Source organism: Podarcis tiliguerta (genome assembly GCF_965153285.1).
Source record: "Podarcis tiliguerta genome assembly, chromosome: 6".
NCBI classification, from domain to species: Eukaryota; Metazoa; Chordata; class Lepidosauria; order Squamata; family Lacertidae; genus Podarcis; species Podarcis tiliguerta.
In genome coordinates, this window is record NC_139539.1 from 45,910,377 (window position 1) to 45,933,217 (window position 22,841).

General features: G+C 42.1%; 2 protein-coding genes across 3 annotated transcripts in view; one reads left to right on the top strand and one right to left on the bottom strand.

The window, feature by feature from the left end:
* The window catches only part of SRPK1 (SRSF protein kinase 1), a 31,582-nt gene extending 15,897 nt beyond the window's left edge, over positions 1 to 15,685 (top strand). For both annotated transcript variants that reach the window (XM_083445710.1, XM_083445711.1), the window contains 13 exons: positions 255 to 363; positions 767 to 854; positions 1,765 to 1,852; positions 2,915 to 3,021; positions 4,526 to 4,691; positions 6,316 to 6,341; positions 7,447 to 7,678; positions 8,004 to 8,438; positions 9,190 to 9,290; positions 10,493 to 10,600; positions 11,619 to 11,688; positions 12,212 to 12,304; positions 12,990 to 15,685. In XM_083445710.1, the coding sequence (XP_083301836.1) occupies positions 255 to 363; positions 767 to 854; positions 1,765 to 1,852; positions 2,915 to 3,021; positions 4,526 to 4,691; positions 6,316 to 6,341; positions 7,447 to 7,678; positions 8,004 to 8,438; positions 9,190 to 9,290; positions 10,493 to 10,600; positions 11,619 to 11,688; positions 12,212 to 12,304; positions 12,990 to 13,174 (1,808 nt within the window). In that variant the 3' untranslated portion in view covers positions 13,175 to 15,685. The remainder of the gene's footprint in view (positions 1 to 254; positions 364 to 766; positions 855 to 1,764; positions 1,853 to 2,914; positions 3,022 to 4,525; positions 4,692 to 6,315; positions 6,342 to 7,446; positions 7,679 to 8,003; positions 8,439 to 9,189; positions 9,291 to 10,492; positions 10,601 to 11,618; positions 11,689 to 12,211; positions 12,305 to 12,989) is intronic.
* Positions 15,686 to 16,984: 1,299 nt separating this feature from the next.
* Positions 16,985 to 22,804, bottom strand: LHFPL5 (LHFPL tetraspan subfamily member 5). Its single transcript, XM_083445935.1, has 3 exons — positions 22,006 to 22,804; positions 18,119 to 18,355; positions 16,985 to 17,116 (listed from the first exon to the last, which is right to left on the bottom strand). The coding sequence occupies exons 1-3, from the start codon at positions 22,415 to 22,417 to the stop codon at positions 17,100 to 17,102; spliced, it is 666 nt and encodes a 221-aa protein (XP_083302061.1). The 5' UTR covers positions 22,418 to 22,804; the 3' UTR covers positions 16,985 to 17,099.
* Positions 22,805 to 22,841: the final 37 nt, after the last annotated feature.

Consider the following 22,841-nt stretch of genomic DNA (forward strand, 5'->3'; position numbering starts at 1 on the left):
AAGCTGAGAAGGGAAAACACACCATCTATTCTATATTGTGCCTGATATTATTCTTTGGTAAGCTGTCAGAATTTATTTGCATGATATCTAAAATGAAGAAATTGCATGGTTCTACCAACAATTGTGTGTTCTCAATGTTCTTTTTTTCATTTGTTTTTAAGAGAGATTAAAAGTGGCGGGTGCATAGATTGACCTGTGAGTTTCTCAATATCACTGAGGGTTCTTAACCCAATAACTCTTTTTACATTTCCTAGGAGGCTACCATCTTGTTAAAATAGGGGATCTGTTCAATGGAAGGTACCATGTGATCCGGAAGCTGGGATGGGGACACTTTTCTACGGTGTGGTTATCATGGGACATCCAGTAAGTCTTTTTTCTTTTTGGAAGGAATTTCTGCTAGTTGCATGGAATATTGTTACAGATCAGCAACATGAGATTTTTCCTCAGAATGTTCCTCCTTGTTTTCAAATCCAGAGGTTTCATCTCATGCTTAATAATAATAATAACAACAACAACAGCAGCAGCAGCAGCAGCAACAACAACAACATGGTAACATGTACAAACTGAAAACTGATTCATATTCCCCCTTACATATTATTTCTTCAAGTTTACTTTTTATTGAACTTGAGGGAAATTATGCATTCAGGAGTGACAGAGAACCTGCGTTTGTATTTTGTAGGAAATGATCCTGAGCATTCAGGTCTTTTTCTGTTAGTGTTATCTGATTCCTGAAGGCAGTTTAGTACTAAACTTTGTGTCCACTTAGGGGGAAGAGGTTTGTGGCAATGAAAGTTGTAAAGAGTGCTGAACACTACACAGAAACAGCATTGGATGAAATCAAACTGCTGAAATCTGTGAGTATCCACAAGTAGATGGTTTTGATTCAATTTCAAATTATATCCTTTAAAAATATCAGCAAATGGCTCCCAGCCATAATATAATATCTTGCTCCATGCTAGATACAAAGGGGAATGCTGTACACAGGATTAGATTAGGCATTTGTTATTATTTTTCTTTAATTTGTAAAGGTCAATTTTTATCTCTGTTTCCAGAGCATTTTAAAAGATGACAGAAGATTATTTATTAAATTGGTTAGTCGTTTTATCTTGCCCAAGGCAGCCCAAAGCAACTTACAACCAACCAACCAAACAGAAAAAGAAAAAAAAAATAATCCACAAGAGATATATTAAAACCAAGGGGGGCGGAATACATTTAAAACATCCCACACACTTCTAAAAGGCCACAGATAATTAAAGGTCAAATTCTTGGTTAGAGATGAAAATTTCTGCCTGGTGCTTAAAGATATGGCTATTGTAATTATTGCAAGTGGGTAATTCATCTCAAGTTTGGTTTGCTATTTGTGTCATTAGTTGTAGGTATCATGTCATCCCATTACCTTAGCTGGTAATCTTCCTTTCATGTATCCAGCAGTACATTTTCAGTCATTTTTATGGAGGGAGGGAAAGGTACATGCAGGCTCATGAGAAGTAACAGCATTAGTACAGCTACTTAGACAGTGTTGTTTAGGAATTGATTAAAGAAGGGTTTTTCCGCCCTGGCTGGGGCATAAGGCAAGGTTAGTATGGACATAGTTGCTCAAGAATAGTCAGAAATGCTAACATAAATTGATTGTTTGATTTGCTAAATAAGAATGTGGGGTGAGAATCTGGAGAGTGTCTTGGAAACCTATGGGATTTGATAAAGATTAAATGATAAAGATTAAATGATTTTTTTATGGTGTTTGATTTCCCCCCCACCCTACAGGTCCGCAACACTGACCCAGACGACCCAAACCGAGAGAGAGTAGTTCAGTTATTAGATGACTTCAAAATCTCAGGAGTAAATGGTTCCCGTATCCTTTTAATAAAACCAGACTTTTCTGCAATCTTTAATCCAGCAAAATGTGGCATCTAATAAAATACAGTACTGGGTTAAAACATAAATGGTTGTCTTACACAGTGATGAAATTTCACAACGTGTAGCCGTTTGGCACAAGTATGTTTTCAGTTTCCTTCAGCCATATAAAGAAAACAACCTACAAAAAGGTTTCCTTTCTGAGTGGCAAGAGCCATTTTGAATGTTGGAAGTTGAGAAGACAACTTGAAAAAAGTGAGAGTATTGTTTGGGTTTCCCCACTGATGTGGCTTTAGCTTCATCTGTACCACCTTACAATATTTCTGTATCCCTGTGTGCGTGGAATTTACCAGTGAAAATTCATAGGACTATTAATAATTAGAATACTTTATGGTGCAATAACAGTACATTGGTACTTTGGGTTAAGAACTTAATTCGTTCCGGAGGTTGGTTCTTAAGCTGAAGCTGTTCTTAACCTGAAGCACCACTTTAGCTAATGGGGCCTCCCGCTGCTGCCGTGCCGCCAGAGCACAATTTCTGTTCTCATCCTGAAGCAAAGTTCTTAACCCGAGGTACTATTTCTGGGTTAGCGGAGTCTGTAACCTGAAGCATCTGTAACCTGAAGCGTCTGTAACCCGAGGTACCACTGTAATGGGGTGGATGTTGCGGCCTTGCTCATCTGGCTTCCCGATGTCACATAGTGCTGCTGGTTACCAAGAGCGGGGCAGGGAGTGCAGTGGATTTGCAGGGGGGGGGGAGCATTGGGCTGACTCAACCACTGCACCCACACCAATCGCCCCATTGCCTTACCTCTCCCTCTTGGTAACTGGCAGCAGTGCACAGCATGGGGAAGCCACCCAAGGAATGCCACACCACTGGCGGGGGCTGCGTAAAATTGCCACAAAGTGTAGCTATTCTAGAAAACTACATGCAGATAGTCAGGGGGAAATGGGTATATATGCAATAACTAAGCATGAAATTTCTTTTTCCGTGTTGTATGCATTCAGCAATAGCTGACTTTGTAAATGTTCCGGGAAATTCAGCCTTGACTCAGCCACAGATATTTGCATGGTGTTTGAAGTTTTAGGGCACCATCTTCTGAAATGGATCATCAAATCAAATTATCAGGGTCTTCCACTACTCTGTGTAAAAAGAATCATCCACCAGGCATGTTATATATACTACATTTGGGACTACTTTTGTGAAAAGTTGTTTTCTGTTGTTTGGTGCTCCGAAGTGCAGCTGGAGACTCTCTGTGATGTCAGTTGCTGCACTTTGGGCTGGTGGAACAGATCAAAATTATAACAATGACTTCTCATTGGTGGATATCCTGTGCATCACATGCTCTAGGATCCCAAGATCAGGTCCTTCACGCAGTATTTAAGGATAACAAGAAACTGCTGTGAATCAGTAGGCCAGTTCAAGAGTTTTCTCATGCTTTCTGTCTAATAGCAGAATCAGATTCTATCTAATAGCAGAATCAGTGATCCTGTTCTGATTGATTTGGCAGCAAAACAGGGTAGGTTGTTGCATATTACAGGAAACCACAAGGCACTCTTCTAAAAAGGCAGCACAGTTCCCAAAAGTGGAAGCAAAGGACTGTGTATGTGTGCTTTACTGCTCCAGGAGCATTTTTGTTTGCTCCACTTGGGGTCATATAAAATGTGTTTTGTGTGTATGTGTGTTGAGGGGGAGGGAATCATTTGGGTGGGTTAACTTAGGGAGGGAGAAACAGCTAGAGTGAAACAAAGGGAAGATGTGGGCACTCTTGCTACTGAGGCAGGTGGGTGCCATCCCCCAACTGCCTTACACACACAGGAACAAAAGGCTGGATGGTGATGATGGATCATTTGTTTGCTCACTTCTCTCTGCCCCACACTTTGGCTGTGGGAAGAGGTGAAGAGGACCTAACTAGGGTAATAGGTGGGTTGTTGCTCAGTTGCCCTGTCCACTTGCCCTGGTTCCTAATGGGTGCAACTAAAGGAGGTGGAACCAAAGAGGCACACTGACCTGCTTGCTTCTTCATTCTGTGAGTACGGAACAGCCCCTTGAGTCAGGTGATATGCAAAAGGAGTTGGCAAAGTGCTGTGAAATGGACATCCCAATATGTCACAGTGCTGCCTCCACTCAAGGGCCTGACCTGATCATAGGCATCCTTATTTGAAAACAAACCCTAATGGGACTTATTCCCATGTCAGGTTGACTGGGTGTGTTGTTCAGGCTGCAAAATGTATCTTCCCTTCATATTATCACACACTTGTACATTAACATATAATACTAGAGGCATCATCCCGTTGAATAACACACACACACACACACACACACACACACAGGTGTTGTGCAACGCTTTGTTGCAAGTTCCATTTGTAATTGATGCTTCAAGAACAGAAATGAAAGCTGGGAAGGGTGGGGAAGCCTAGAAGAATAGTGCTAAAATGAATGGGAATTACGCCTTCAGCAACAGTAGGTTGAAGATCAAGTGAAACGCTCATTTTGCTATAGTTTCCATAGTAACCTGGCTTTTTCACTGCTTGCTTCATAATAAAATCAAGCTTTTGGTCACATTGTGCACCACAACGACCAGATCCTGGCTCTTCGGTGTACTTTGGAAGTTACACAATGACATTTTGTCACCCGTATGTGACTTTCCTTTGTCGTTTGTTCTCTGCAGGTTTTGCAGGGACTGGACTATTTGCACGCCAAGTGTCGGATTATCCACACTGATATTAAACCAGAGAACATTCTGCTGTGTGTTAATGACCAGTATATCCGCAGGCTGGCTGCAGAAGCAACAGAGTGGCAGAGATCTGGAGCCCCCCCTCCTTCTGGCTCTGCAGGTGCTTTTTGTGTTTTAGCTTAAAGTCAATTCATTCTGAAGTGGTTTGTTAGGATATGACAAATATTAGCTGTCTAGATCACCCTGAACATGATTAGTACGGAACACCATTTCAGTTTGTCTATAAAATAGATATTCATTGCAGTACTAGCTGTATGGTTCCATAAAGAGCTCATGAAAAGTGTGTAAATTGCCACGCTGGAGAATTATTTAAAATGCTGTTTCTGATCTCATGTAATTAAATTGATGATAGGCCAACCAACTTCTGTTGCGTTGTGTATAAAAGAGTTTATAGAAGTTCAATTTAGAAGACCTCTGCAGTGAGGTGCATCTTGTATATGCCTTGCTCAGTCTTTTGTATTCTCCAGAGAGTTTAAAAATTCTCTCCACCATACATTCCGTATATATTATGTATAAGTAGACTCTCCATTAAGTGGCTTTACTATTACAGGTGTTCAATCTTTTAAGACAAATCTGATATAGAAATTGAATCCTCCCTGGTGCTGCCAAAGAGCTGTGCAACAGTATCTCAGGATTACTTTTGAAGAGCATTGACTAATGGTAAAAGCGGGGAGGGTGTTCCCAATTTGGTCTCCACCAAATCTGTGGTGTTTTATTGAGACTACATGAACTCCATCCTTTGCAGTCACCAGCCAAGGTGGTACACCGTACCTGAAGCTTTCATAAGAGTATGGTTACAGAGCAGTAGCCATGACAACTGTTTAATGTCTTGCTGTATCTGTATTCTTCAAGACCAGTCAGTTTTCAAAACAGAGGTCCAGGGGTCACAACCCTGTCCTTCTCCAGTGGTCAGGCTCTTTCTTGTCTATTAAACATTTTTACCCCTTGATTAAACATAGGTCTGCCAGGGGCCAATGAAAATTATTTTTGTGGACTGTCAGCTGACTACCTGTGATTTACTATCTCAAGTACAGCCGTACCTTGGAAGTCGAACGGAATCCATTCCCGAAGTCTGTTCGACTTCCGAAAACCAAAGTGTAGCTTCTGATTGGCTGCAGGAAGCCAATGTCTTTCGGACATTCGGCTTCCAAAAGAATGTTAGAAAAGCAGAACAGTCACTTCCAGGTTTTGATCGTTCAGGAGCCAAAATGTTTGAGAACTAGGCTGACTTCCAAGGTACGACTGTGGTTAATTGGAAATTGATGGAACTTGAAGTGGACTTAATGCACTCTTGACTTACCTATGTGTCATCTCAGTTCACTTTTTAAAATACTGTGTACGTGCTGCTGTGTTGCCTCACTGGCATGTAATTATTCCCCTCACTTTGAAAATGGTTGAGTGGCCTGGCAATTGATAACATAATTGTTGTTATGTATAATAATCTGACATCGAGTTCTCTCTGCTTCCATAAGAAGGTAACAATTTAGTGTTTGGAACAGCTTCTCAGTGTTGCAGGAGTGATTTAAGTAGATGCCTGTCTTCCAATGCTGCTCAGTGTTGGAAATCAATCTGTTGATGACTTGATGAGAACATTTTCCTATTTTTCTATACTGCAGTCATGTTGCAGAAGTAGTTTTCTGTTAACTATAGAATAGTTTGAGTAGTATGCCACTTTAATAGCATGATTGCAGGCTTATTAATTGTATTTCTTTTTTACTTCACAGTGAGTACTGCACCACAGCCCAAACCAGTAAGTGTAATAACTTGTGCATGTTATAAATGAGTTAAACTTTGCATTCAGATGTACACTGTCTTTTTACAGAGCAGTTCCAGTACTGTGGGAAGGCTCCTACCAAATAGCACAGTTGTGTCTGGACATATTTAGATTTCTATTTCCCACCATCCCAGGGGCTCAGATTTTAGCATGCTGCCATATACACTTCATTTCTTTCAGTTCTCTTAATGGTTACCCTTTCTTTGCCTTAGTTGTACTGTTAATAGTTTGGCTATTTTTCTAGCTACTACAATTGCAGGAATTTCTGATGACCAAATCTATGATTTTTCTGTTCGTATCATATATTTATTTGTATGAACACGTACTTGGAGGTAGTCTGAACTGCTCACTTGAATGAAATAAATATGATGTGAACTGGTCTGTAGTGCACAAAGGTTCCTTGTTTAATATCTGAAATATCTAGAACAGGCATAGGCAAACTCGGCCCTCCAGATGCTTTGAGACTACAATTCCCATCATGCCTGACCACTGGTCCTGTTAGCTAGGGATGATGGGAGTTGTAGTCTGAAAACATCTGGAGGGCCGAGTTTGCCTTTGCCTGATCTAGAATGTGGCCAGATATTCTCAATGAGTACTAGCAATTTACACAAGGAAGAATAATTATGGAGAATTTTTCTGCTATGTAAATGGTATTGACATCCAAGAGCGCTCACCTCAGAGAGGCTTTGTTTGACATTTTCTAATTTGCACTTAGACTGCAATCCTATATCCACTTACATGGGAGTGACATTGAACTCAGTAGGAATTCTGAGTAAGCTTAGGAGTGCATCATTAACAAGCACATACTAGAATTATGAGAATAGGATTGAAATACTGGATTTATGGTGGCAATCCTTTTACTTGCAAACCTGGAAATAAGCCAAATTGAACTCGTATAAACATGTATAGGATTGCAGTGTAAATGTTCATGATATCTGGATGTTCTGTATGATCAGAGGGATGGTGTTATTTCCTTCTGTTTTCCCTTATTTAACTACTTTTTCTATATAAAAAGTCTGCCAGATTATTTGCAGTAGGCAATAGATGCCTGAGGGGTGGTGTATTTGCAATTACCCTACAGGCTGACAAAATGTCAAAAAATAAGAAAAAGAAATTGAAAAAGAAACAGAAACGACAAGCGGAGCTGCTGGAGAAGCGAATTCAGGAAATTGAGGAGATGGAGAAGGAAGCCACCCCACTGCAAGCAGAGCCTGAGGAGCAGCAGGAGGAGCAGCAGCAGCAAGAAATTCCACAGCCACTTGAGCTGCTCTTAAAAGAGAGCCCTCCAGATGAAGAGCTGCCAGAAAAGACAGGTATGGATTTCTAGAAAATATGTGCTTTGGGTGTACTTGGTAATAGCGCATCCGTTGAAAGGGAGGAGGTTTTAAAATACTCATTAATAGACATTAAACATAACACAAGTAATGATAAAAACTCTACAGGAAAAGAAAATGTTAACAGATCATTATTGTTACCATAGGAATTAGCATTTTCCCAGAATATGTAATGGACATCTTAAGCCACTGTTTATAAGTGATTAGAACAGCTGTAGTATTGGATACTGTTTGCACTTCATAGCTAATCACTAGTCATTTAAAACCCGTTTAGTTATAACTCCAGTTTTTCTCTTTTATCTAGATGACATTTCCCTTGTATCAGAGCAAGCTGTCTTAATGGAAGGAGTTGAAAAATGCATAACAGAGATCAACTGTAATGGAGTGATGCAAATGGCTACCTTCTCAGAGTCCATCAACCAAGTGTCAGTGAGACTGGAGGAAGACCTTCACAATGCCAATGATTGCAGCAGGCCCTCGCAGGAGGAGGAGGAAGAGGAGGAGAGCTGCACTTACAACCAAAGTAATGGTGGCCCAGAGGCCAGCATACAGGAAGCGTTATCAGACTCCTGCGAGCCCTTAATTTCGGAGGTTGCAGATTCAATGATATGCCAAGCAACTTCAAGCGACGGACAGTATTTTAGTGAACAGCAGATCAGCCATTTGCAAGAGAGCATCAGGGCAGAAATCCCTTCGGAGGATGAGAATGAGAATAATGAGTCATCTGAGAACAGCCAAGGTACAGGACATGGGTTCTGTATAAGCAATAAATTGTGCAATTTTGATGCAAACCGTGTTACGGAATATGCCACAATCATGTTGATATATTATCAACATTTCCTAAGCTTCCAAAGCATTTCTCACACATGATCATGATAATCTTACAGCAGCATTCCTTGTAAGGCACGCTAGTATTGTTTTTTTCCCCATATGAAGGGAGAGGCAGGGAGAAGCCAGATAATGACTTCTTTAAAGTCATCCAGCAAAGTCTGAGGTTAGACAAGGCATGAGTTGGCTTTAGTTTATTCTCTGCCCTTTATTGTGCTTCATTGTGAAGTGAAAACTTCTCTATTAGAGCTGGCCCTGGTTCTAAGAAAAGAAGAACTGTCAAGGTTCTTCCTTTCTCCATAACACACGGCTTGAAGATTCTAAAAGTTAAATAGTTAAAGTCAACCACAATTTGCCAGGTTTGGCAGAACTGACAAGCTGTGATTGATCACAAACAGAAGCAAGAGCTTCTGGTCTTCCACTTATAGTAGCACCGCAGGAGAAGGGGGGGAGCACATGAGCTCAAGGCTTCTGTATTTCCTGCCGCATTAAGCCACGGTTTATAGTGACATCCAAACCAACTCATGGATGTGAAATTAATACTTGACTCCAGACAAGGAGTGACTAGTACTCTAATAAACAATGATGCTTTTAGAATTTGTGTGGCAGATGGTGGGCCTGTCCATGTGGAGTTAACTGGCTGTTGTTTGTGCTGTGCCTAGGAAAATCGGCTGCTGGAAATTTCCTCCTTAATCCTCTTGAGCCTGGGAATGCAGATAAGCTCAAAGTGAAGATAGCTGACCTAGGAAATGCTTGCTGGGTGGTAAGTTTTAAAGCTCTTTCCATACTGCTACAGAAACTGCTGTCTCTTTGCAGTTAGCTCAGGTGAATGTAGCAAACATACCTCTGATATTTCCCCCCCATTAATACTGTTTATTAAAAATTGGTTTCTTACAAACAGACACCCATACAGACCCCCCCACATTCCCACCAAATAAGCAGGAAACCAAACAGTAGTGGTACTGTTAGTAGTGGTATTGAAAAATACGCTGACTACAATAAGAAGTTAGATCTAGCTTCTTACAGGCAGCACATCTTCAATGTAACATTGAGAGTTCATGTGACACGGTTGGATCAGTTCATTGCAGCAAGTTAGTTGTGACCAGGGGGTCAATGTATGCAAGCAGTATTCTAAACTAATCTGTCCACTTCATTCAAGCCTGTACATAGCCTGATTATGTAAGTTGGCTTTTCTAATAGTGGAAGGTTCCAAACTTCGTTCCACCGTTCCTCCAAAGTGAAAGAGGAGCTCTGGTTCCAATGCTGAGCAACCTTCACAGCCAGCAAAAGAAATAAACTCCTGATACAGAAATTCACACATCTCCTCTGGAACGATAGAGAGCAAGGCCCGCTATGGCAAGGAAGGTACAATTTGTGATACGTTAGCAGAGATTTCCTGTGATACCTGAGACCAAAAGGTCTGTATCACTGTGTATGAGCACCACTTGTGGTAGTATATGTCGCACGATCAACAGGCATCCAGCATTCCATAGGGAGTGATCCAGTAATCCTCTGTTTGGTAGCAGTACAGATTCATCTCAAAACATGTTTGAGACTGGACTCAAGGATAGATAGAGTCAGGGGTTTTTTGGCACATTGATTTCCAAGGTGCATCTTCAAATTGAATACCCAAGTTTGTCTCAGCCCCATATTAGAGCCACAAAAGTGACCGCAAGCCTTTGTTGATGCTGTATAGCATCCTAATTAGCACCGGGGTAGGCAGAAGGGAAGATGAGGGTGAGGGAGGGCAGACCAAGTAAAGGAATGAGCACCAGATAATTGAGAGCTATATTACATCTTGCAGATCTGTCCTCTAACAGCAACACTAGGGGCTCTGTTGACACCAGCTAGTGCCTATACATGCCTTTGAATTCACTGGGGTTCATTTCTCAGATGTATTCATTCCCTAGTACATGTCTACTTGGTCTCTGGAATCTCCTTTGATCTCTCATTTTAAACCCACAGCATAAACATTTCACTGAGGACATTCAGACACGGCAATACCGATCCTTGGAAGTACTGATTGGAGCCGGTTATAGCACCCCAGCTGATATTTGGAGTACAGCCTGCATGGTAAGTTCAATCACATTGTCTTAAATCTTTGAAGTGGTGTCAGTTGCAGAATTCTGCAGGAATTAAATTACTGTTAAATTGCAATAAGCTGATAGTACATTTGAATCTGTTTTAAAGTTTTGTCTGCTGCTTTCTTGGTTTTGTTGTGTGTGTGTTTTGCATTTGTTATATCTGTACTGCCCTGAAATGAAATGAAGCGTGCTATTAGAAATTAAATGAAGCTTTCATTTAACAGAAGCAAGCTTTTTACTTTAAAAAAAAAATTACTACATTGCCAATGTTCGGTAAGGCCTGCTTGTTTCAGACTTCATGGACAAAGTAATTTACAGGTCTACAGCCTAACCAGTTATATGTCTGTGTTCAGTATCAGCAGTTTGGTGAGCAAGGCACTCTGGGATGTGGACCTTGTTTTGAATCAAAATTGCTTGACTAAAAGAACCCTGAAGTAGTCATGATACTTGTCAGATGGCAAGGGTGGCTGCTCATGAGTAACCAGGCAGGACTCCGACCTGTCTTTTACAGGTTTTATTTGGGTGCAAACTATTTACAGTGCAGAACCCCAAAGTTCATGTCTGCCTCAATCACTAGCAGAATCCGGGAGTGCCTGTTTCCTGGACCTCCTCCAGCATAAAAGCCTCGTTACGCCCAGCCTTTTCCTTCCCTCTTTGCGCTTTAGACTTCTGCGCAGGGTGGGCAACAGAGGGGGCGGCTCTGAGGCTGAGGCTCCCACCAGAGCCCTCTGGTCCTTTCACCTCTTCCCCACTGGAGGTGGGGTTTTCCTCATCACGGGAAGAGGAACTGCTTCGCAAGATTTTCGGAGGCTCCCTGTAACACAACTGCCCTTCTGTTTCCCACGCCTGTTCTGATGGCAGGTCCCTGACATACTCTTTCAGCACCATAATTTAGAGTAGATTCCTTTTCTCTACACACTAACGTGTGATTAGCATTGTGGCTTTTATACCAAATGACTGTATTCCCCCCAAAGACCCTGAAAGTTGTCTGACATTTCCTTGTTTAGGCCTTCGAACTGGCTACGGGTGACTATCTGTTTGAGCCTCACTCTGGAGAAGATTACTCAAGGGATGAAGGTGAGTACCTACTACTTCTAGTACTTTAAATTATTTCTGCACATAGTTCCTACGCAAGGGGGTTTGGAAGTTCTAGCTCTACAAAGCAAGACCTCAAAAAGAGATCTAGCCTCTTTATTCTGTTGAGAGCTTTTAATACTGGTCTGCTGGAGTCTACTGGTACATTATGCAGCTCATTTTCAATATCAGATTTAAAAACAGATTGTTTTAAGTTCCAGCGTGTTACTGTTAGTCATTTATTAAATAATCAATGCTTTGTTTTTAACAGCATTAAGTTCCTTGAAATATTTTTAATAGAAAGGTAACACATAAAAAGGACTATTCCCAATGTAGTTAGTTATGTCTGCCAGAATAGACTGACCCAGAGCAATAGAAAACGGGGGGGGGGGGGGGGGAGAGAACAGGACAAACACTCAAATCCAGCAGGGAAGAAGGTAGAAAGAGCACACTAACTGGATGAAAGCCATTGTGTGTTAATACTATTGCATATTATTTCTTTCATGCCCTCTCCTGGGGAATACAGACCATATTGCATTAATCATAGAACTTCTGGGGAAAATACCTCGCAAGCTCATTGTGGCTGGAAAATACTCCAAGGAGTTCTTCACCAAAAAAGGTAAGGCGAAAATAGTCTGAGGTTGAATGGCTGAGGGTTCCAGACCTGGGGTAGTTGGAATATCTAGTTTTTATTATTTTGCTTGTTTGTTTTATTTTATAATAACAAAGCGCCCATTTACTTTGCTGATGTATATGAGCAATGGCAGAGAGGGTTACTCATTTGCTTATAATTATTTCTACTTTTCATTCATTGGAAACAAAGTCAGACTTCTTTAACCATTGGGGCCCCTTGGGCCGCTGGTCAGGAAGCTTCAGCCCACAGGCTGTATTAGGCCCACTGAGGTCCCATTTTGGCCCACAATGCCATTTGTCCTGCCCAAGTCCTGCCCACCTGACATTGTATGACAGCAGGTGTAGAGCAGGATTGGGATTTAGGCTTTTTGGAAAGTGAGGAAGACAGAACATGGAATACCAGACTTCTCAAAAAAAATTCCCAGAGTCCAGACACTTCCTTAAAGTGTAGTCCATATTTGGCACAACGCTGCCTAGCTATCACTACTTCATACAGTCCATAATTTACAACTTGCCTTGCGCTGGGTGTTAAATTTGAAAGAGAAAAAATACTCCTTTTTCTGTTGAGCAATATCATTTAGAAGGGAGCATTAGAATCCTGATACCTGTTCTGTTTGCCTTCCTGTTCATGTTAATGTGAGCCTAGTTAATCTTCCTGTCATTGTTCTCAGGTGATCTGAAGCACATCACCAAACTGAAGCCATGGGGCCTTTTTGAAGTTTTGGTGGAGAAATATGAGTGGTCCCAAGACGAGGCAGCTGCATTCACAGACTTCTTATTACCTATGCTGGAACTGAATCCTGAGAAGAGAGCTACAGCAGCACAGTGTCTCAGGCACCCCTGGCTCAACTCCTAGATGTATTGGCCCTATAACCGGGTTTACAGCATAATATATACACACCTAGATGTCCCAGCTGCCCCTTCCCTCTCCTCCCAGGTCAATTTTTTCCTTGTTGATTTTCAGAGTGAAGCTTCTCCTTGAGGGCTTTTGAGATTTTAGATAAATCTAACCGTTCATGTGAGTTTGTGTACTCGACTCAGTAGGGACTATTGTCAGCCAGTGGGCGTCCAATATGTTTTGCCGTGATTGGAGTTTGCCAAAGAGTTTTTACAGGAATGTGAAATGACCCCTGACTCTCTTCCTTACTCAAGTACCTAACCCTGAAGGTGTGGGGAAATCTCCATTGGGACACACTCCCTTAACTATATTGCCGTCATCCCAAGGGGGATGTGAAGAGCTGTGAATCCCTCCTTAGCTCACTGACTCTGGGAGTCATTTTCTTAGTGCACATCCAGTTGCTGACAGTAAGAGGAGAAATGGCAGATGGCACCAAGGTGGTAGCTCCATGTGGAGCACTCAACTCGACTCGACTCATTCCTAAGGTGTCTGCTCTGCTGCTTGGGTAACTTTCTTTTTTGCTCTTTATTCTTTTTCTCTAGTTTTAGCCATTTAATCCTTTGAAACGACCTCTTATGAACTGTACCTCTCTTTTTTTAGCACCATTTTTTTGACCCCTCCATGTTCACTTGAGTTTCTGAGTCCCATGAAATAAGCTGCTCTCCAAAGCCGTAGCATGTGAACTCCACTAAGTTTCACATGGAAAATAAAGGCAGCCGGCATTGGTAGAGGTCACTGTCTCTTTACAAGTATGGCTCTGTGCATTTGTTGGCTGCAGAGAGGCAACCAGGTTGCCCAGGTTCAGTGCCAGACTTGCCCAACATGCAGCCCCAGGCAATACGGGGCTTGCCAACATCTGTACAGTGGCCCAAAAGGCATTTGACGATGGCATGGTTTCTGCTACAAAAGCCAGGAGGTGATCCAGCCTGTGGCAGACCACTTTTTCCATAGGTCTCCCTTATGCCCCTAGGGGCCTTGTTGGCCTTGTGTGAAATTGTCTTTTTAGGAGAGAGCAGTTACGTTTTCAGTCTGGAAAAACAGGATATGTTCTTCCTTTTCAACAATAAGGAAAGATAATATTGGGGGCTGTCTTTCCAGCTGTGTCCAGACTATCAGTCACCCTATTTCCAAAGGTTAATGAATGTAATGATATATATACCCTGTTAACTGTCCAAGGTGCTGGACTCTAGAAATCCCCTTTCGAATAGAATTTCTTCCTATGTATTAACAGCAGGACAAATAATCTAGGGGAACAGAGTAGTTTGAATCGTCCCCACCCACCCCTAGAGATGAAGTGTCAAATTCTGTTCTCCAGAATCATTACAGCCATTGTTGCTCAGCAGAGAATATACAACGCAAGCTTGTAAAACTCCTAGGAAAAGGGGTTAGTTGTGACTGACTCTTGTAGGCTTTTTATTTTATTAGAAAGATATGTAACTCTTGCTAGTTTTACAATGAGTATCTCCTAGGTTTTCCCAGGTTTGTTTGTGGTTTTTTTTAAATCCCCAGCATCTTGCTCAAATGTAAGGTTTGGAGACTTCCCATGGACCAAAAAGGCCTTTGAGATTGCAAAATTCTCCCAGGCTGGAAACTGCTGGAGGACTCAGAATTGAAGGCACTCTGAGGGACAATTCAATGCAAAAGCTACCAGCAGGAAAACACTCTTCTCGGTTGTTTTCTCTTGGCAGAAATCCCAGTTTATAGTCATCTTAAACCCTCGTTATCCTTCGCAAAAAAAATCTGGTGCAGTTTTGTTTTCCTTTATCTTAAATGGAAGTTTAACCATCATACCTCCTTCATTTTCGAATTTGGCTGCACTGTCATATTATACCTGACAGAGGCTTTTGCAAAATCTGTGCTGCATGTCCATTTAGGAGATCTTAAGCAATGTTCTCTTTGTACAATCTTAAGATGAAAAGGAAAAGGTTCCAATAGTTTTAAATGATACTCCGGTTATCTAAAGTATCTTCTTCACCTCCAAGAAGCACTTCTTTGCTTGACTGTAAGGATCGAAATAGAATGTATAAATACATACTTTCTTTTTGAATACTGTGAAAACTTGCTGGCAGGGAGAACTGAATTTCCGATGTCAATGCAACCTAGTTTGCATCAACATCTTGCCTACCTGAATGGAACAAAATGCTCCAGGGTGTGGGGGCTGCATCTCTTGGGTTTTGATATAGGTTCCCCCCCACTGAAGAAGGCTGCTGCCACCTCTTTTGCACTAAGAGAGAAGTTCTGGGATAATACAAGAGGTAGCTTGTCAGGATCGCCTACATATTTGGGGGCTCACATTGGATTCACTCAACTTCCAAATTGCCATAAAGTGCTCACTAACAGATTTGTACTTGTTTTGTCGTTCTAAAACCTGAAGGAAAAAAATACATTTTTATTCTTTCTATTGGGTGCATTGTCTTTTTTTCTTTGTAAATGCAGCAGCACAATAAACAGGTTATTAAATAATCCACAGGTACTTTTGATATGCTGTCTATATTCATCCACAGGTTTCGTACAGTAGAGCCTCTTATCTGAACAGGCTGTGAGACAGTGAGAAGCTTAAATTAAATCTAAGCACTGCTGTGTTATGGGGATATAGTGATCTAGTTGCATGGCTGCAGGGCAGGAAAAGGAAACAAATATTGGTGGCTGATGAGTTCAGGAAATGGTGGTCTGCTTTTAGACTGCTGGAGAAAAGATGATGAAATTAATTCTTGAAAGCATAAACCACAATGCATAATTGATCAGACATTTCATTATCATGGTCTAAGTTAAGATTTACATTACAATACTAGCAGCTTATTTTAACTCTATCATCTTAATGCAATACTGGTCTCATTGCAGGAAGAGATGTTTGAATTGTCCCAGATAATTAACCATAAAGAGAAATCCAGTTAATACTCTTGGGTTTCAGAGTAGATCTGTTTAGCATAATCTTATCATTTGAGCTTATTTCTAATACGCTCTGTGCAGTGGACAGAGCCTACTGCAGAGATTCACTACCAGCTACTAGCATGTTTTGCTTGTTCTGTGGTTCTTTTGATATCTTAGTGGGATATTTGGTAAGGGCAAGGGAGGGGAGGGTTAGCTTTGTGGCTGATGTCTGGGACTTGCTTATAGACCTATTTTCCTTGGGTGCCAGTATTACTGCGTCTTGTTGGAACTGCCAATATTTGCTGCAGATTTCTTTCATCTATGCTTTACGGAAAACCTCAGTAGGCTACACTGAACATAAGAACAGAATAAAAGACCAAATTCTGAAAACTGCAAGCAACTGCAAACCTAACAAGAGATATTCTCCATGGTCAGCAGCTCTCCTTGATGCACAGCAAACTCATGACTGGAAGGAAGTTTCACGATCACTCTATAGTGCAGGGTAGAAAGTCATTCTTCAAAGAAGGAAGTCTACTATCCTCCTGGGCATGCCTGTCATTGGGCCTCAGTTACTTTTGTGGCTTTCCACTCTGGCTTCATGTAAACAAAGGAGGGAACAGATTACTTCACATAGGCTGCTTGTTACTTCTTATATGCCTGCATTGTCTCTTGATTGATTGGATCCCTCAGTTAAAAGAACATCATGAATATGTTGATTCTTGCATAGCAGATCTTCAGTTCAGAAATATTTGGGTATAGTTCTTGGCAAGGACAAAGGTTTTGAGAATCTAGTAGGTGATCTTTCCAGAGAAAGAAGGGTTAGTTTTCCAAAAGGAGTCCTCACTCCCCCCCCCCTTCTTGTGGTGTCTTTGGTTTTGTGTCATATCACAATTGAATGTTTGCAGGCAATAAAAGTCTGGGAGCGTATCAAGCAGCCTTCTGGACTCCAGTGTCATAGTTGGAATGTGTATGTCGCCCACTTCAGTCAAGGTACACTTGAGGTTGTTTGTCTTCATTCATTTCCTTCTTCTGCAAGACAAAAAAAAAACAACATTCAACAAATGGTGACCCTGGAAAGTATCCAGGCCTCATGACTACTATTTAAGGAGCCCCTGTTTCATGGTCCAAAAGAGTGTTATGATGCACATGAGCCCACACTTACTCAGAGAGGGGAGAAGGTGCGTGATGTGCAACCTGAACCTCTAGTACTAAATTGAAAGCCATCACTAGCCATGATTATATATGCAAAAAGGATGTCACTCCCTTTCTGTATTTGCAATTTGCGCTTGCAGGTAATGAGAAGTGTACTGGTGTACTGCACTGGAAGTGTGCCGGCTTCATCACAACTGACTAGACCTGAATTCCATGGATGAGCAGGGCTTTGAAGGATGATGGGCAATGAGGGAAAGATAGATCATCTGTCCACAGGGCTATTGCGGTGCTGTTTAGTATCTAGCAAACATTATATATATTTAGGGGGAGAGTCATACCTACACACGCTAGAAGCTTGCTTGGAGTTGTATACATAGGCTTGAGTTTTTGGCATTCATGCAGAAGCATTTGCATTACAGGCTGTTTTTCAGGGATATAGTTATGCAGAAGTCTTGACGTGCACCCTTCAAGTAAGCCCTCTCTATTAAATACTTGGTTTCTCCCTGTACCATGGCACAAGGACTGAGCTCCCCACCACCACATGATGAAGCAAATATGCTCAAGTAAAGCAGGTGTGGTCAGTACCTGGACGGGAGGCAAGTTGCATACTATTTACCAGCTGGAGTTTCAGCATGGAATAAAGACTGGATAAGGTAATAATTGAAATAAACTCAAATTGCCCACTGCAGTTACTGTTCCTGCACGAGCACTCATCTGGGTAAGCTATGCAGTTAAGCACAGCTCAGAACCACCATTCCCTCATCGTATCCCATAGTCCTGGCACTTCTGAATGCATGCCTAATGCTATCCTTCAAGGTACTAGCCGGTTGGAGGATGGTGTCTGCCCTGAGAAAGGTTCCATATACACAATAGAATCACCTTTATTATCCACTTGGAAGTCAGATGGAAGGAGATTGTCTTGCCGGTTGCCAAGCACAAATGCCAAGAAGGAGAGAATGAAGGCATCCAGGATCCCAATGATGCAGAGGATGTACGCCCAGCGCACTGTGCACACCCCCAGTGTGTATTTGTCAGTCTTCTCGCCACACATACGTTTCACCTCAGGTGAGTCCCAGCCGTCAGGGTAGAGCAGGCAGCCTATGGACAAGCCTGCACCTGCAGGGAAAGATGCTTTGCATTAATAAGATTTCCAAATTGATGACTGCAGGCGTCTTGTCTCATTCAGGATGTTTGCGTGGTGCAAGAAGGTTTTCGAACATAATCTTGGTTCCAGTAATGTCTTTCAAATCTCTCCCAGAAATTGCGGGATGGAGGGGGAAGAGAGGCTGAATGAAAAGAGAGCCAAACGACACAAATGGAGTGCTTTTGCTCAGTGTTGCATCAGTGGTGACACAAGGCAGAATCTCTTGCAAACTGCCACTCATCTCCACAGCATGGAGAAGGTCATTGCCATTCAGCGTCTCTGCCTTTGATGGGCACAGTTCTATGTTAGCTTAAGTAGTGATGATATGAATGTGTGGAAGCAATTTTCAGTACCAGGTCCTTCACTACAGAGTAACCACACCCCAACCTCATGCATCTAGGACTAGGAAGAAGGCTGCTAGATATGGATTATCATTGTAGTAGGCACCTTGTTTTTCTGGAATATAACTTATATGTCTCATGCAATCTACTGTTTCTCTTAAGTTTGCCTGTGACATCAGCATATTATATCCCATACATTTAAGTGGTATGGTTGTAGCATCTCTAAAGAATAAGTCTTGTTGGAGTTTCTTTGCTGAGAGATGTAGTTTTGCATCATTTCTTTGTTCCCTTGGCAACACTCTTCAGTACCAGGATCTTGAATGCAAAATGACTTCCCTTGGGACCACTTGCATTATTTATGACAACTTTATTTAGATATCTGAGATAACACATCGCCACAGTTAAACGCAGAAGATGCTTTACACATTACAAAAGAGATCTGTGAATTGTTCTTCAGCAGTGCCTGGGGCCACATCCATCACAGGAAGCAGTGTGAGGACCAAGTCCTCTGCAAAGACAGCAGCAGCTTCGCTGCTGAGTTGTGCCACTGCAATAACTAATGTAGATCCCTTTTGTAATATAATCCTGTCTAAAGAGGGATGCAGAATGGTGGTCGCAGTACATTGATGTGTTTTTACAACACTGCACAGACATTCTAAGCCAATGGGAGATCCCCAGATTCAAGATGTTACTGGCTTTATTTCACCTGTAGTAATTGTGTTAGGGCATTTTATCTACACTATAGATATGGTTTAGCTAATCTGATGGACTGGTCAATTTCTGCTCTTTAGAGAATCCAGTAATAGTAGCTCTGTGAAAAAGAACTGTGGATTTTTCTTGGCACCTCGTCTAACTCTGAATTACATTAATCTTTGGGGGAAACTATGAAAGTTAAAGGATTAAAACAGTAATATGCACTTGTGGTGTTCCTATTCCCTTTGAAATAGAATCCAAGAGCTGAATGGGACTGACAGCCTAACTGGCCTGTAGCAAAGACAGACAAGCCACTAATGAGATATCTACAGATCATTAACCTCTCCTACAAGGAGAACAGAAGCTGCTAATGGAGCAAAAAGCTCAAGATGACTCATCCAAACAAACCAAGCTGTAAACAACCAAATAAGCCAGGATTACTGCATAAGTATGGAATAGGGTTCATTTATGTAGCATTGCTGTTCTGAATTAGACTTGTTTAAGTGCTTCTGTTGTCATGGAATCATTATTTGTATGTTAACACAAGCCCTTCTGGGCTGCACAAGCATTTTTCATCACTGGCAAGTGTGGTAGAAAAAGCATCCAGTAAGGCTCTGTTAATATCCATTGTGAATGTTCTTTCTGTGACATGCAGCAATTGATGCTCTAAAGCAGCCACATGGTCATAGTTACAGTATTTTGATATACTACTATACACCAGTGCATCAGTATAACCTCTGTTGCAGAGCATTCTTTCATGCCAGTAATAAATGTGCTGCCTTCTGTCTTCCTTGCTTACAGATACAATTGATCTCTGCCACTAGGAATTGTGATAGCCTAGACTACAATGCCATAACATGATGACGACTCTCTGGCACTGCTTTCTCCCTAGGATGGACTTTATAAAGAAAGAAAACTGATTTATTAGCTTCCCATAAGCTTCCTCTTCATTATAACCCGCATCCCTTCCTGTCTTAGATCTTAGTTGGTGTTTCTGCTGGGACTTCTACTTAATGTGCCATGCACAGTTTGATTTGACCTTCTCTCCCAGATTACACTGAAATGTATAAATGTTATCTTTCCAGAAAGCAGAGGTTCATTCTTCACACCCTGAGATCTCAGACAATTCTGTAAGTCTTTGGTAAATAAGTTCAATGACCCTCCAGTTCAGAATAAATGGGTTCACTGGTCATGTATGGGATTAAGATACTAAACCGGCAAGATGAAGAGTCATACATGGTTTAAATAGTCTCCTACAATAATGCAAGTGGGTATCATAAAATAGACCAATTCTGCTATTTGGCATCTTTCTTGGCAGCTAGTATGGCAACATGAAACATGAAATTTTGCACATGAAATCATTAAACACACACATCCCCCTGCTTACCCATCCTTTTCTTTTCCTCCTGTGTTTCTGCTCTTTGGTTACTGTGAGCCACTTGTGGGCCTTTTCAAGCCTCTAACTCCCAAGCTTTGGAGACAGCTGGAACCAGAGGCTTCCCTTATTATTCTTATTCTTATCATTATTATTATTAATTACATTTGTATACTGCCCTATACCCGCAGGTCTTGGGGCGGTTCACAGGATAAACTCAGAATATAAAACCACAAAATACAGTATTGTTCATCTTGGTTTATGCCACCAATGTCTCTCACCAAATGTACGGTATCTTCCACCTGTTGAAGCAGAATTCTGCAGGTAATATAAGAAGGCTATCAACATTTCTCACTGGTGTAAATATTTCAAAAGGTTTCAAGTGTCTTGATTATATGTCAACTTCTGCCTGTAGACCTAGCAGGACTGAGTCTGGACAGCTAAAAGCTTCACCAAATCCTAGCTGTGCCTTCTCTTGGACATAGCCATTACTAGCAGGGCTTAATTAGGCAGTCACTCTTATTCATTACGTAAACACCAGATTAAACAGGATAATCTACGGAGAGTAGAAAGTTGACTGTAGTCCACGAAAGCTCATGCCATAATGAATTTGTTTGTCTTTGAGGTGCCACAAGACTTCATCGTTTGCACTGCAATAGACTGACCTGCCTACCCCTCTGGAAATTCAAGGCAAAAAGGTGCCTATGGAAGACTTCACATATCGCATATTTAAGTGTACGTTCAAAAATAAGAAAATATGAATTGTACAAGGATTCACTTGCCATCATATGAAGCATATAGGTGCACTGATCAGGGAGCAATGATTGGCTGCAGTGACAATTTAGAGTTTGCATCCATGTAATATGGGCAACCACTTGTATAAGAAGTTGGAAATGCTTTATTTCCTCTAAGGAACTGATATATACAATCCTAAACCAATTTCACTTACCATCTTATGTACTGGGAGTTTCAGCAGCAAATTTTATGTTCCGAAACCTGGTTTGTGTTGGTGCCAATGTAGCGTGAATCCAAAATGGCCACTGGCAGATTTGAATTATATCTACACAGGTGGCCTTTGGAAAACAGAGGCAAAGAACTATGTTGTCCCCAATATGATATTGCTTGGCCCTGAGGCTACTCCCATTAGCACAGGTGTGTGACTCTTACAAGAGTGTCTTCCCCTCTCCCTCCAGGTCCCCTAAGCCCCACTCACATGCTGCCAGCTGCATCCAAGCGCACACCTTGAAGACAGTGGCTGCGTTGCAGAAGAAGAAGAGGCTGAAGCAGAAGATGCAGCCAATGATGAGGAAGGTTGAGATGCCCACAAAGAACATGGCTGTTTTGAAGGCACTTGAGGGGATGGTGCCAAAGTCCAGCGGGCTGCCCTTGCAGATGAGTTCCCCTGTAAGGGCATTGCCAATGCAATAGGAGAAAAGGCCAAAGTAGCCAGCCTGTGGTGTGTCAATGCTGTCCCCGATCCAGTAGGGCTGGATGAAAGTCACCACCATGATCACAGCAAAGCAGAGGGTGAACAGGGCCCACAGGACCCCCATGGCTCGGGCATTCCTCACATAGTTGGTGTGGTAGATTTTTGCTGCCTCCTGGGCTGGGAGCATCTTCCCCATGGCGACTCCTAGGGTGGGTTGTTTCTTCTAGGAAACAGGTGGTAGGGGTCAGCACTGGACAGGGGTCCTAGGAGGTGAAAGTCAGACGCTCAGCAAGCTGGCTGCTTCCTTACGCCAGGAAATGGGAGGGGGAGCAGCGGGTAGATGCTCTGAAACTGCGGAATTGGGGCTCCAGGCTCAGCTTCCCAATCCTAGACGGTATTTCAGGGCTCTGGGAAGTAGCTCTAGACTCAGAGACCCTTCCCGGGCTTCAGACGCTGGGTCTCCAGAATGCCTGTTAAGTTTCTGTTCTGATCTGCTCCCTGAGAGCCTGCGAGAGCCTGAAGGTTACTTAGCCGTGGCTCCTCCTCCTCCTCCTTTTCCCGGATCTCCCGGTTTCTAAGCGGCGGCTGCCACATGCCCTTCAAAGGGAAGCTCCTCCCTG

Excerpts from the sequence above, each read along its gene's own strand:
- LHFPL5 (XM_083445935.1), bottom strand. The coding sequence starts at position 22,417 with ATGGGGAAGATGCTCCCAGCCCAGGAGGCAGCAAAAATCTACCACACC. Across the intron at positions 18,356-22,005 it reads TTGGATGCAGCTGGCAGCAT|GTGCAGGCTTGTCCATAGGC; the intron begins GTGAGTGGGGCT and ends CTTTCCCTGCAG.